The following is a 12,554-nucleotide window of genomic DNA, read 5'->3' on the forward strand; positions in this document are numbered from 1 at the left end:
CATATATACTTCCCTGGTGGCTTAGACGGTAAAGCATCTATCTACAATGTTGGAGACCTGGGTTTGATCCCTGGGTTGGGAAGATCCCCTGGAGAAGGAAATGGCAATCCACTCCAGTACTCTTGCCTGGAAAATCCCATGGACAGAGGAGCCTGGTAGGCTACAGTCCATTCGGTCGCAAAGAGTCAGACAAGACTGAGCAACTTCACACACTCACACACACACACATTAGACCTTTGTGCTTTACTACCTTTACTGTTATCAACTTGTTCTCAGTTCAGTTCAGTTCAGTCGCTCAGTCCTGTCCGACTCTTTGCGACCCCATGAATCGCAGCACGCCAGGCCTCCCTGTCCATCACCAACTCCCAGAGTTCACCCAAACTCACCTCCATCAAGTCATGTGATGCTATCCAGCCATCTCATCCTCTGTTGTCCCCTTTTCTTCCTTCCCCCAATCCCTCCCAGCATCAGAGTCTTTTCAAATGAGTCAACCCTTCGCATGAGGTGGCCAAAGTACTGGGGTTTCAGCTTTAGCATCATTCCTTCCAAAGAACACCCAGGGCTGATCTCCTTCAGAATGGACTGCTTGGATCTCCCTATGTCACCATTATCTCTTGAACAGAATACTTCAATAAAATTACTGCTAATCTTCCTGTTTCAAACCTTCCTTTGCCTCAGTCCATATTCAACACAATGGCTAAAGTTACTCTTCTAAAATATGTCAGCTTAAAACTTTCTTGTGGCTCCCAATCTCCCTGAAAATAAAAAACATATTACCCTAAAATGCCTGCTTTGACTTTTTAGTCACTAGCCTACAAACTATTTCTGCAATAAACACCAAGCACATTCCAAATGTCTATCAGCTTAAAATAAATGCATTACTTATGAGAAGTACAATTCCTAACGGATTACACAGGAATTAATCTGGGGGGGGTAATATGTGCTGGAGGGAGTGGAAAAATATAAATTATACAACTGTATGTGGTGTGTTAGATCATTAAGTAGAGTGGTTGAAGACGCCTTCATTAAAAAAGTGATATTAGAGTACAGAGCAGAAGTTGATAAAAGAGCAGGTCTTGTGTCTTTCTGGGACTGGAGATTTAAATTTGGGAGTCATAAGTCAAGAGTTTAGATAGGACTAGATGGGACTGGATGAGACCATCAAAAAAAAAAAAAAGGTTATGCAAAGATTAAAGTTCTAGAAACAAGCATTAATGAGTAGAGTAGACCTACTCTAAGAATTAGTACAGCAAGAAGCACTTTGTATCTACCCAACAGTCTCTGTTAGAAATATCCTCCCACTGTGGGCTCCATGTGTACCAGAAAGAGTTACTAAATTTTATCATCTCTTTCTTTCACTCAATAATTTTATTCTTAGGTTTCAGATGGAGGAGAAATTCTTGCTCATGCATATCAGAGGGCATCCGTGTATATGTGTGTGTGTAAAACAAAGAGAGCCAAACATGGAGGAAAATCAATATATCTCTGAGGTTTGAGGAAAATGATTGTGCACACACTCACTCGCATATTTATATGCACAGATAGCTTTTTCTGATTGGAATGTAGAATTTAGCAATAGGATAAATTTACTATTGAGTAATATTTTTCAAAAATATGTAAGGTGAGGTATGGCAAAAGGATTATGAGCTACTCTTTTGAGAATTTTTCTGTGAAGCATGTATTTTTCATTTACTGACACAACCATATCATATAACAGACATTCTGTCTTGAATGTGCTTTTATTAGATAAATGTCATTTTTCATCAGCTTTGAGAGCAGGGAACCTTTATGGGGTCACTCAATAAAGGTGTGTGGGGATTGGTTTAAACCTGAGAGAAAGATTTCTTAAAGTGGAGAGAACAGCAACTTCCCTTTTAGAGTCTATAGTCTTTCCAACGGTGGAGACATATATATGGTCTGTTTCACTTTTTTTTAATCTGCTTTTTTATAATCATAATTAATGTATATACATATATACAATATGACCTATTTCTTTATTTCAACTGTATCATTTTGATTGTTTGAAAATAGAATCTTGCTGTATTTTGAGAGTAATAACCTTCATTATTTTTATATGCCTGTGAATTGGATATAGTATAATTCACTAAGATTTTATATTTTATCTGTTAGCTCAGCTGATAGAGTAAACACATATTGATAAACACTTTGACGTCAGTAATGTGGACTCTCTTGTGTGGTATCTTCTTCACTCTTATTTACACCAGGAAGAAATAGCTTTTGATTTATGATACATTCTCAGTGATAGTGTGAATAAATTTTTGTCCCCCCTTTTATTTTCTGTTTTGCATATGCACAGTATTCTCTTATTTTTCTGTTGGCTTTTGTGTATGTTATCTGCTTGTTCTATCTCAGTTTAAAAAAGTGAAATTAAATAAAATATGTGGCTAGTGTTTCAAATTTAATGAAATAAGATGAAAAAGTTAAACATTCAGAAAACTAAGATCATGGCATCTGGTCACATCACTTCATGGGAAATAGATGGGGAAACAGTGGAAACAGTGTCAGACTATTTTTCTGGGCTCCAAAATCACTGCAGATGGTGATTGCAGCCATGAAATTAAAAGACACTTACTCCTTGGAAGGAAAGTTATGACCAACCTAGATAGCATATTAAAAAGCAGAGATATTACTTTGCCAACAAAGGTCCGTCTAGTCAAGGCTATGGTTTTTCCAATGGTCATGTATGGATGTGAGAATTGTACTGTGAAGAAAGCTGAGCGCTGAAGAATGGATGCTTTTGAACTGTGGTGTTGGAGAAGACTCCTGAGAGTCCCTTGGACAGGAAGGAGATCCAACCAGTCTATCCTAAAGGAGACCAGTCCTGGGTGTTTATTGGAAGGACTGATGCTGAGGCTGAAATTCCAATATTTGGCCACCTCATGCGAAGAGTTGACTCATTAGAAAAGACCCTCATGCTGGGAGGGATTGGGGGCAGGAGGAGAAGGGGATGACAGAGGATGAGATGGCTGGATGGCATCACCAACTTGATGAGTTTGGGTGAACTCCGGGAGTTGGTGATGGACAGGGAGGCCTGGCGTGCTGCGATTCATGGGGTTGCAAAGAGTCGGACATGACTGAGAGATTGAACTGAACTGAAGATGAATAATAACTTTATATAATTCAATCTATACAAACGCCCATCCTAGTGAGAGTAAGATGAAAAGTATTATTTGTTGAGTAACTATGTGCCTTTACTTACATTCATTACTTTATTTTTCTTAGCAATGTATATTACTGATTACAAGAATCTGAGGGACTTACCTAAGTTCATAGATGTAGTAAGTAGTGAGCCCAAGATTTTGAACTTAGATCTTTTGCCTTTAGGGCTATGTTAGCTGTATTGAAACAGAGTTTTACAACAGCATACATCTATCATTTCACAGTTTCTTTAGGCCTGGAGTCCAGGCATAGCATAGTTCAGTCCTCTACTCATGGCCTCACAAGACTATAACCAAGCTTTGCCAAGGCTGTAGTCTCAGCTAAGACTTGATTAGCTAGGGAAGTGTTTGCTTCCAAGGTAATTCAGGCTTGACAAAATCGCCTTCCTGTGGTTGTAAGACTGAAGTCTTCTGTCTGCCTGCCTGTCAGCTGACTACCCATAGCTCCTAAAGGCTGTCATAGCTCCTTACCATGTGGGCTTTCCAACATGGGTAACTATTTTATCAAGGCCACCAAGGGAAAGAGAGAAAGGCTCAACAAGATAGTCACTAGAATCTCATGTAACATAGCCACATATTATACATGTAAATAGGACTTCCCATAACTTTTACCATATTCTTTCAGTTAGAAGCAAGTCACAGGTCCCACCCACACTCAGGAGAAGGGAATCACATAAATTCAGTGTTAATGAGGGTAGGATCTGTCTGCTCACTACTGAAAAGCCAAAAAAAAAAAAAAAAAAGAGGCCAGGTTGATGGAAAGGAGGAAAGTTTGCTTTATTTTAGATGCTGGGGGTGGGGAGTGTGGTGCAGGGGAGGGTGGATGCCTGTCCAAAGGCGACTCTCTCCATGGACAATAAGTGGGCAAAGGTTTCTGTGGATGAAGGGAAGGGGCTACAAGCAGAAACAGCAGAGTCAACTCTGACAGTCATCTTGAAAACTGGTCTCAGTGGTCTGGCCAGCATCATCTTGATTGTTGTAGGTATAGTTTCAGGGTCATTTTGTTTCCATTTCTTGATGCCAGTTCTTGAAATTGTGGCAACCTATGTCATGGCTACAGTCTGGTCAGCATGTAGTTAACTTCTTCCACCTGCTGGGGGTCTCAGTATCTAGAAGACAGCTCACAGGATATGGCTGAAAACATTATCCACAGCCTGTGAGAAGGAGCCAGAGGTCCTTGACTATGCTTAATAACTACATTAGTAATACTTGGTCTCCTTTGACTGTTTTCCTTTGTTTCTGTGTGCTCTTATTTCTCTGATTAAGCTTATTCTTTGGCTAAAGTTTTTCCACAGACAAAAGGCAGGCAGAGGACATGAGGGGAAGGATCATAGAGTCCTTCTCCATGTCACCAGGAGGCAAGCATCATGGGGGTACCTTAAGAGTCTGTCCACCATGGAGCCATTTTAGCTTCTCTAAACTCAGAATCCAGCTTGTCTGTCTGTTCAGAATGTTTCCTCTGCCGCAGTGGAAAGGAGAGGTGCAATAGTAGTCCCTGTCCCAAGGGATGTTAGGTTAGTATGTTCATTTCTTAAACTGGTACTCCAAGTCTGACCTGAAGTTTTATTGAATTATCCTTAACATCAACTATCTATTCTCTTTTATGAGTTGTTAGTTATAAGGTCAGAGACTATACCTATATCTAGGAAAGTGAAAGTGTTAGTTGCTCAGTTGTGTCCAACTCTTTGCCACTCCATGGACTGAAGCCTGCCAGGCTCATCTATCCTTACAGATATAATTTGGGGAAAATTAGTTCTAAGGTTGGGTAGTTTATAATCATATTGTACAATTCTCCTTATACTTTATGCTATTTATAATATAATTTATACTATTCTCTTACTTTAAAGTTGTTTCCACTTTTCCCCTTTAAATATTTTCAACAAATTATAGGGCACAAAACTCCAAATAATAAGGTTATAACTCAGCTGATTTTTGCCTGTGTTTCCTATGAACTCAAAACAAAGCTAACAAAGTTTTTATACTTTCACATTTAAGTTAAAACATTTGTGTATTTTCAAGATGATAGCAAGATATAGGGAGAGGAGATCTAAACTATGAATTAGTAACCTGAAATTTGGTCTTAGATATACTTCAATACTTCCATCACCTGATGTGAAGAGCCAAATCATTGGAAAAAACCCTGATGCAAGGAAAGATTGAGGGTAGGAGGAGAAGGAGGTGATAGAGGATGAGACGGTTGGATGGCATCACTGACTCAGTGGACATGAGTTTAAGCAAACTTTGGGAGATAGTGAAGGACAGGGAAGCCTGGTGTGCTGTAGTCCATGGGATCTCAAAGAGTTGCACACAAATTAGTGACTGAACAACAACAACAATGTATTTATTATCTACACCACATTGGTCAGGTTATTTTAGTGCGTGGGGAAATTTGGAGATACCACATGATTTGCTTCATTTTTCATGTACAAGTGTGTGTGTGTGTGTGTGTGTGTGTGTACATATGCATCATATATATCATAAATAAATAATATACATTTATATACGAGATGGTAGGTTTTCTTCAAGTTCTCAAATTCTATGATCCTATTTTTAGTTAAATAAATAAGCATGCATTCTACATAAAAGTGCATAACATGTATGCATTTGCTTACTACTTTATTTACAACAGAATAGAAATACTAGAAATTGTTTAAATGTCAAGATATTTATATCAATTTCTAAGAGAAAAATAAAGAATAGGAGGGAAACAATCCCTTTATTCTTAAAGTGTTATAGTTGTATGCCTATGTCATACTTGATATATCACCTATCATGTATCATGAAATAAAATATAAGTAAAGGTATTATTACTTAAGTAATATGAATGAAGTACACTTGAACAAAGCTTTCCATTTTGCAATGGTTTGTTCTTTTGAAGTAAATGAAATAATTTTTAAAAACCAACATAATTTTGCAAAGCAGGATATGTTTTTTTCTGTTTTAATCACTGTTGATTTAATTGATATCATTTTCCATTTTTAGCAAACATTGTGTGTAATTAATATATTCCTAACATTGAAACACAGTCCAATCAGTGTTGATAGTTTCTTTATGAAGTTGGTGGGTACACATATATTTCCTTCCTTTTATCAATTAGTTATCCAGATATGATATGAACATATGCTTAACTAAAATGTGTTTATACATTATAAGTTTGTTTATAATTTACATAATTGTAAATTAAGAAGTATGAAAAATCAGAGTAGGAGAATAGTCTAGGAAAGTCCAGGAAATTTTTGGCAAAGATGAGGATTTGAGCATGAGAAGAGTTTTGTTTAGCTGGGTAATCTTGGAATCTAGATTTTACTCAATAAACAACTACACAGTGGCCATACTTACTGTTTAATCTCACTGAAAAACTATGTACTAGCTACAATTTCAGCTTTTTAAAAAATTGTTTTAATTAAATAATGCACATTTGGGAACTTTGTTTATGGTTTCATTTACAAGGGGTAAATGCAAGAAAAAGCATCCAATGCTCCTGACTGTATGTTGCAGCTGAACTTCTTTCCAGTTGACTTTAACTGGAGAAAGATTGTTGTGAGAGATTTTTTGCAGTTCATATTATTATACACCTTTGCATAATTAATTGTTTTATGGCAAGTACTGTATTCTGTGCACAGAGTGATTGTCTTATTTTAATGTTTGAAATGAGCCCAAACAGTCAATTACTTTCTCTCCGTGTAGAACTTACTCTTTCAGCATCTTTGAATTTGGTTAATTAGAAAGGCAACAAACCCTCTTGCCACTGCCACCTCCACAGCATTTTTAGAGACTAACCTACTTGTTTTATAACTGTCTAGTTAAAGAAGCAAATACAGTTTTCAAGAAAATATTAAATAATCAATTATGACTTTAGTTCCTCTAACATATAATCTGTATGTGTATATGCATGTTTAGTCCCTAATAGAACCAAACATATGCTGGGGATGAGTAAAAGGTATTCAATCTAAAGATCACTATGAGTATGAATTTGTTGAATAAGACCCTTTTCTTGCCATGAAATCTAAATTTAGCTTCTTTGAGAAAAATCAAAACTGTCTAATGTTACTAAGTGGAAAAAGCAAGTCACTCCCAAGTGAGCAGGCCTGGATGGCTCACCTATCAATCCCTGGATGGACTGTCATTCACCAGAGACAAGAAGTTATCTTTATAATTTCTTCTAGAGTGAGCATTCTCTGCCTTCCTTCTAACTTCCCAGAGTGGATATTTTGCCTTCAAATCTTTTGAGCCCATGTAAATTCTCCAGACAGCTTGCCACACCTATCTTTGCTTTGTAGCATGAAATGTAGATTTGGTTTATAAAAACTTCTGGGACATAAAATAAATCATTTTGCTTTAGTTTCAAATGCTTTCTCTTGCAAGATGGAGTTAATAACATTAAGAGCAATAACCGTAATTCATATTTTTCAGGTTTTTTGTTTTTTTTTCCTGTACCAAGGACTGCAATCAGTACTTCACATGCATTATCTCACTTAGTCCCCAGACCAACCTAACAGGCTCTTCTTTGATGCAAATTACCTTATACACCTTGTAAGTAGGGGAATGGGCCTGGTATAAGGAGGCAGTTTTATTGATTCATAAGTTATTTTACAGTATATTTCTGTTTTGATATATTCTGAGCACAATTTTATCATAGTTAAAAATAAATAGCTATGTAAGAGGATCTTAATACAAAAGCTGAAAATCTACTGCAGCACCTTTATTTAATGCAACTAGAGTTTACATTAGTGGCTATGATTGATACTATGCTAATATGGAAGCAGCTATGGGTACAGATGAAGCAGCTGTGAAATTGTTTTTTCCAAGTTTAAAACAACAGATTAACGAAGAAAGCTTAAGTGTTCGATCAGATTTTTCAATTTTGTTGAAAAAAGTCTGTATTTGGAAGCATTTTGTTGTTGTTTAGTCACTAAAATGTGTCTGACTCTTTTGTGACCCCATGGACTGCAGTTTACCAGGGTTTTCTGTCCACAGGATTTCCCAGGCAAGAATACTGGAGTGGGTTGTTAATTCCTTCTCAAGGGAATCTTCCTGACCCAGGGATCAAACCCCTGTCTCCTGCATTGGCAGACAGATTCTCTTATCACCAAGCTACCAAGAAGTCTATTTAGAAGCAAATGACTGTCAATAACTACTTCTTGAAGGAAGAAGCATAAACCCCATTATTTTAGGCTAAAAGATTGACTATGATGCTTGGAGAAAATATCATTAAATATTTAACCATGCTAGTATTTTTACTGGGGTTGTTTTAGCTTTTGTTAGTGCTTTCAACACAAGAACACATTTTTTTTTTCCCAAGTACATGCATGTGGTGTCATAATAAAAAATTACCTCTTCTATTTTACCCATTTTGGTTTTGTAGAGGAGGGAAACTGAAGGTGAGTGGGGTTAAGTAATCTATCCACCTTCACATGGCTAGTAAATGTGAGTCCAAGACTGGATTTTATCTCTGTCAGTTCCAAGGTCTGCTTTCTTCACCTCTATGATATGAGTGTAAAACTAAGTTGATTCCTTTTTTATGATTTTAACCATGCTTTATTATGCCCTCTCTTTGTGTCCCTCATAGTATATATGTATACTAGAGAAAGAGCTGCTAATGTTCTATTATGCGTTATTGAATCAAGGCATAAATGTTAATTGTTAGTTGATGTACTTATTATACATTTATTTTTCTAGTCAGAAAATAGAATCATTTAATTTGTTAATTACATATTGAAAACACAGGCTGAATAATTTTTCTTTTTTTTTTTTTCCAGTTCTCCCGGTTTTTATTTTTTATTTTTATTTTTTTTAAAGGTTAGTTATGTGAAGCATTTGTAAAAGAGTATATACTGAGACACAGAACATATTTGTAAACAAGAAAATGCCACCATTGTCTGATCTGCGCCTTTGACTATCTGTAAATAACATATTTGCCAGTTCAGTTTAAGAAAAAGGATCAGTTTCACTCATATTTAAACGTATGTGCACTACTATGTGCAAAAGTAAAAGTAAATAGTATGGCATTTAGAAAAGTGTGTGTGTGTATTTAAATATTCAGTTCAATTGAGTTCAGTTCAGTCACTCAGTGGTGTTCGACTCTGCAACCCCATGGACTTCAGCACGCCAGGCTTCCCTGTCCATCACCAACTCCTAGAGCCTACTGAAACTCATGTCAGGTGCATTGGTGATGCCATCCAACCATCTCCTCCTCTGTCGTCCCCTTCTCCTCCCACCTTCAGTCTTTCCCAGCATCAGGATCTTTTCCAATGAGTTAGCTCTTCTCATCAGGTGGCCAAAGTATTGAAGTATTAAAATATTACTTAGATATATCACTGCAAAAGAAGAATGGTACCTTTCAGCATTCTATAGTGAAATAAAGCTCATTGATAATAATATGATAAACATTATTGATTATTATTATTACTATTATTAACATTCTAAGAAAAATCTTCAAGACACTCTCCCTTTTGTTTATAATTATGCAATGATATAATATTCAGGCCAATTTTGTACCTTAAGGAAATGCAGCAAATGCATTTTGTATTATTATTCAAGCTAGATTAAAATTTATAGATTATCTATGGATTCTTGTATACTATCCTAAAGCAGCGAATTCTCTAAATAAAGCCCATTTATTCAAATGTCCTTGAGAGGGTACATTTTTACTTGCATAGTCACAACTCTTCTTTATGCTGTTAAGTTTAATGAAATGGATCAGCTGAAAATGATTGCTGTAAGTTATAGTGCATTATTGTTTGTTGAAGGAATCATTGCAGTATGAGGGAAAAGGGGGGGGGGGGTTGAATTGCATCAGTGCTGTCTGTGTTCAACTTATAAAATATATGGACTCTTTAACAAGAGTAGGAGAGACTAGAAATCTACTCTCTTATTCACCAAATGTCTAAAATTCAGCCCACTGGAAGAATAATAAGAAAGCAAGCATTGAAATGTGACATTAAAATAGTATGTTGTTCTAGCTGAGTACCCCAGACATGCCTTAAAGAAGAACAGCTTCTCTTGTGTATCTGCACATTAGTTTTGTCTTTCACATTAAGATTTATGTTTCATGGATTTGCTGTAAGATAAAAGAGAAAAGAAGTAGTTCTCACCATGGGAATCTCTGCTACTTCTTTATCTTTTCCTTTTTCTTCCTTTCTCTTACTTTCAGGATATCTTTTTTCATATCAGAAGTCTTACTGAGTGAGCTGAAGTATCAGCCTCTGTTATTATAGGAGTTTTCTTTTGTTCAGGATAAAATTCAGTGATATCTCCTGTGAGAAGTGATGGACAGGGAGAGGAACACACTGATGCTCTTAAAAGGAAACAAGAGATAGATGGTGAAACTCACCAAGAGTTTGAATCTCTGCCTTGCACCTCATCTTTTCAAAATATCATTTACAAATAGCATCACAAAGATTTTTTTTGACCTTTTTGAAACAGAGCATTTTCTGTATCATGCCAGATAAAAAAATTGAATATCTTTTGCTTTGAAACAGATTTGCAAGTCAGCCAGTTGTGTGAGTTTATGAACCTTGTTGAAGAATGCATACATGTAGAATGTATTTTCAAATAACTTTCTTTGGTTTGCAGGTACAATTCTGGTGGATAACATGCTGATCAAAGGGACTGCTGGAGGACCAGACCCAACCATAGAACTCTCTTTAAAGGACAACGTGGATTACTGGGTATTGTTGGATCCTGTCAAACAAATGCTTTTCCTGAACAGCACAGGCAGAGTTTTGGATAGAGACGTTAGTACATATTTTTTTTTTTTAATCTTTGCCCCTCTATTACAACTCTATTATAATTTAAATATCTGCATGTGTTTGTTAATATATCAAACTTTCATTGTATAATTTGAGTTTATTTTCAGTGTTTGTCAACAAAAACATTTTTTAAAAAACTCCTTGAAAGAAGAATAAGAAAGGAAGAAGGACCATCTGTGTCTTAGAGAACCATTGTTTGTCTCTTCTGAAATCCTGGAAGTTAATCAAATATCTGAATAAGGAGAGAATATAGTGCTCAGAGTGAATGGGTGGTAACCTTGAAAAAGTAGGATAAGCACCACCTAATTCATGGCAAAGTTTGAGAGTACAACTAGGTGTTGGCTTGAGGTCAGAAAGTTTACTTGGATTGTTAACAAGAGGCTGCTCTTACAAGCAGTAAGTGTTGGTTGAGAGATGAGTGACAATGTGCTTACAAAGCTGACAAAAATTAAAAGAAGCTGAGAAGAAATTTCCTGGCAATGTCCCAGCCCAGTCATTCTCAGGCATGACCTAAGTATTTAGATATTAAGAATACCCACATAACCAAAGTTAAGTGTCTTCTTTCTGAAAAAGTTGAAAAACTGGAGTAGACTTCAGTAGCTTTCTAATGCAACTTTATTTTCACTTATTTGCATTCTAGTCTTGAGTGCAGAGAAAAGCATGTGTGAATATGTGCATACGGGGGTGTCATAAGCAGTAATTTTACAGGACCTTGTGAAAGTTCAAGAAGTACATCACATTGCCTACTCCCAAATTTCCATTCTATAAAATTCAAATGTCAGATACTCAACCTAGTGAACCTGAATCATCTCCCTACAATGTTTGGGATTTATGATCCACTTCAAATATAGTGTGGAGTATATGACTCCCTAATCTATTTCACATCTAAATTCAAACTTTTTAAGAACTTTGTGGTGAGGTGGGCAGTAATAGAGCTCTCCCACCAGAATGGGCTGCCCTTGTACAGTGGGAGAGGCCCATAATTCAGTGACTGAGCAGTTGGGGCAGATGTGAAAGGAGGTGACAAGGGGAGAATAGGAATAGATCTGTTGTGTTCAGCCTAGAGGGGAAAAGTCATCTCTGATGCTGTTCTCATTTCTACAATTGCCCTCACTCATTATGTCCTTTAATCATAGCAACATTCTTTGCACCCCACAAATCAGAGTCTTGCCTGGGTTGCTAAAACTGTCTAAAACAGAATAAGGAGAGCTGTTATCTTAGAATTTATCTTGCCTTGTGTATAGTCAGTCTTTCTTTTATGAAAACAATTTGAATAATGGCACAAATTGGCAAGCTGCAAGAGTCTCCCCAAGCTGTATTACTTACAGACACCCTTCTTTTTTATATTATATCTGGTGTATAGCATTAGAGTTCAGCATCTGTTTACACCACCGGGTGGTCACCACCACAAGTCTAATTGTTATCCATCACCATACAATTGACTCCCTCTACTTAGTTTGCCCATTCTCACAATGCATCTTTTACCGGCTTTAATTAGGAATACTCATATACAAGTCATATGAATTTTATAATGTAGCATGTTTGTAGAATTATAGAATATATTTATCTTCTCCCATTCAGAAGGCTGTCTTTTCACCTTGCTGATATTTTCCTTTGTTGTGCA

The 12,554-nt window shown here is 36.5% G+C and overlaps 1 protein-coding gene across 1 annotated transcript in view; it reads left to right on the forward strand.

The window, feature by feature from the left end:
• The window catches only part of PCDH15 (protocadherin related 15), an 898,514-nt gene that overhangs the window by 323,542 nt on the left and 562,418 nt on the right, over positions 1 to 12,554 (forward strand). The window contains exon 4 of the mRNA XM_052660663.1: positions 10,755 to 10,915. Within this exon, the coding sequence (XP_052516623.1) occupies positions 10,755 to 10,915 (161 nt within the window). The remainder of the gene's footprint in view (positions 1 to 10,754; positions 10,916 to 12,554) is intronic.

This window comes from Budorcas taxicolor, chromosome 23 (assembly GCF_023091745.1).
Source record: "Budorcas taxicolor isolate Tak-1 chromosome 23, Takin1.1, whole genome shotgun sequence".
NCBI classification, from domain to species: Eukaryota; Metazoa; Chordata; class Mammalia; order Artiodactyla; family Bovidae; genus Budorcas; species Budorcas taxicolor.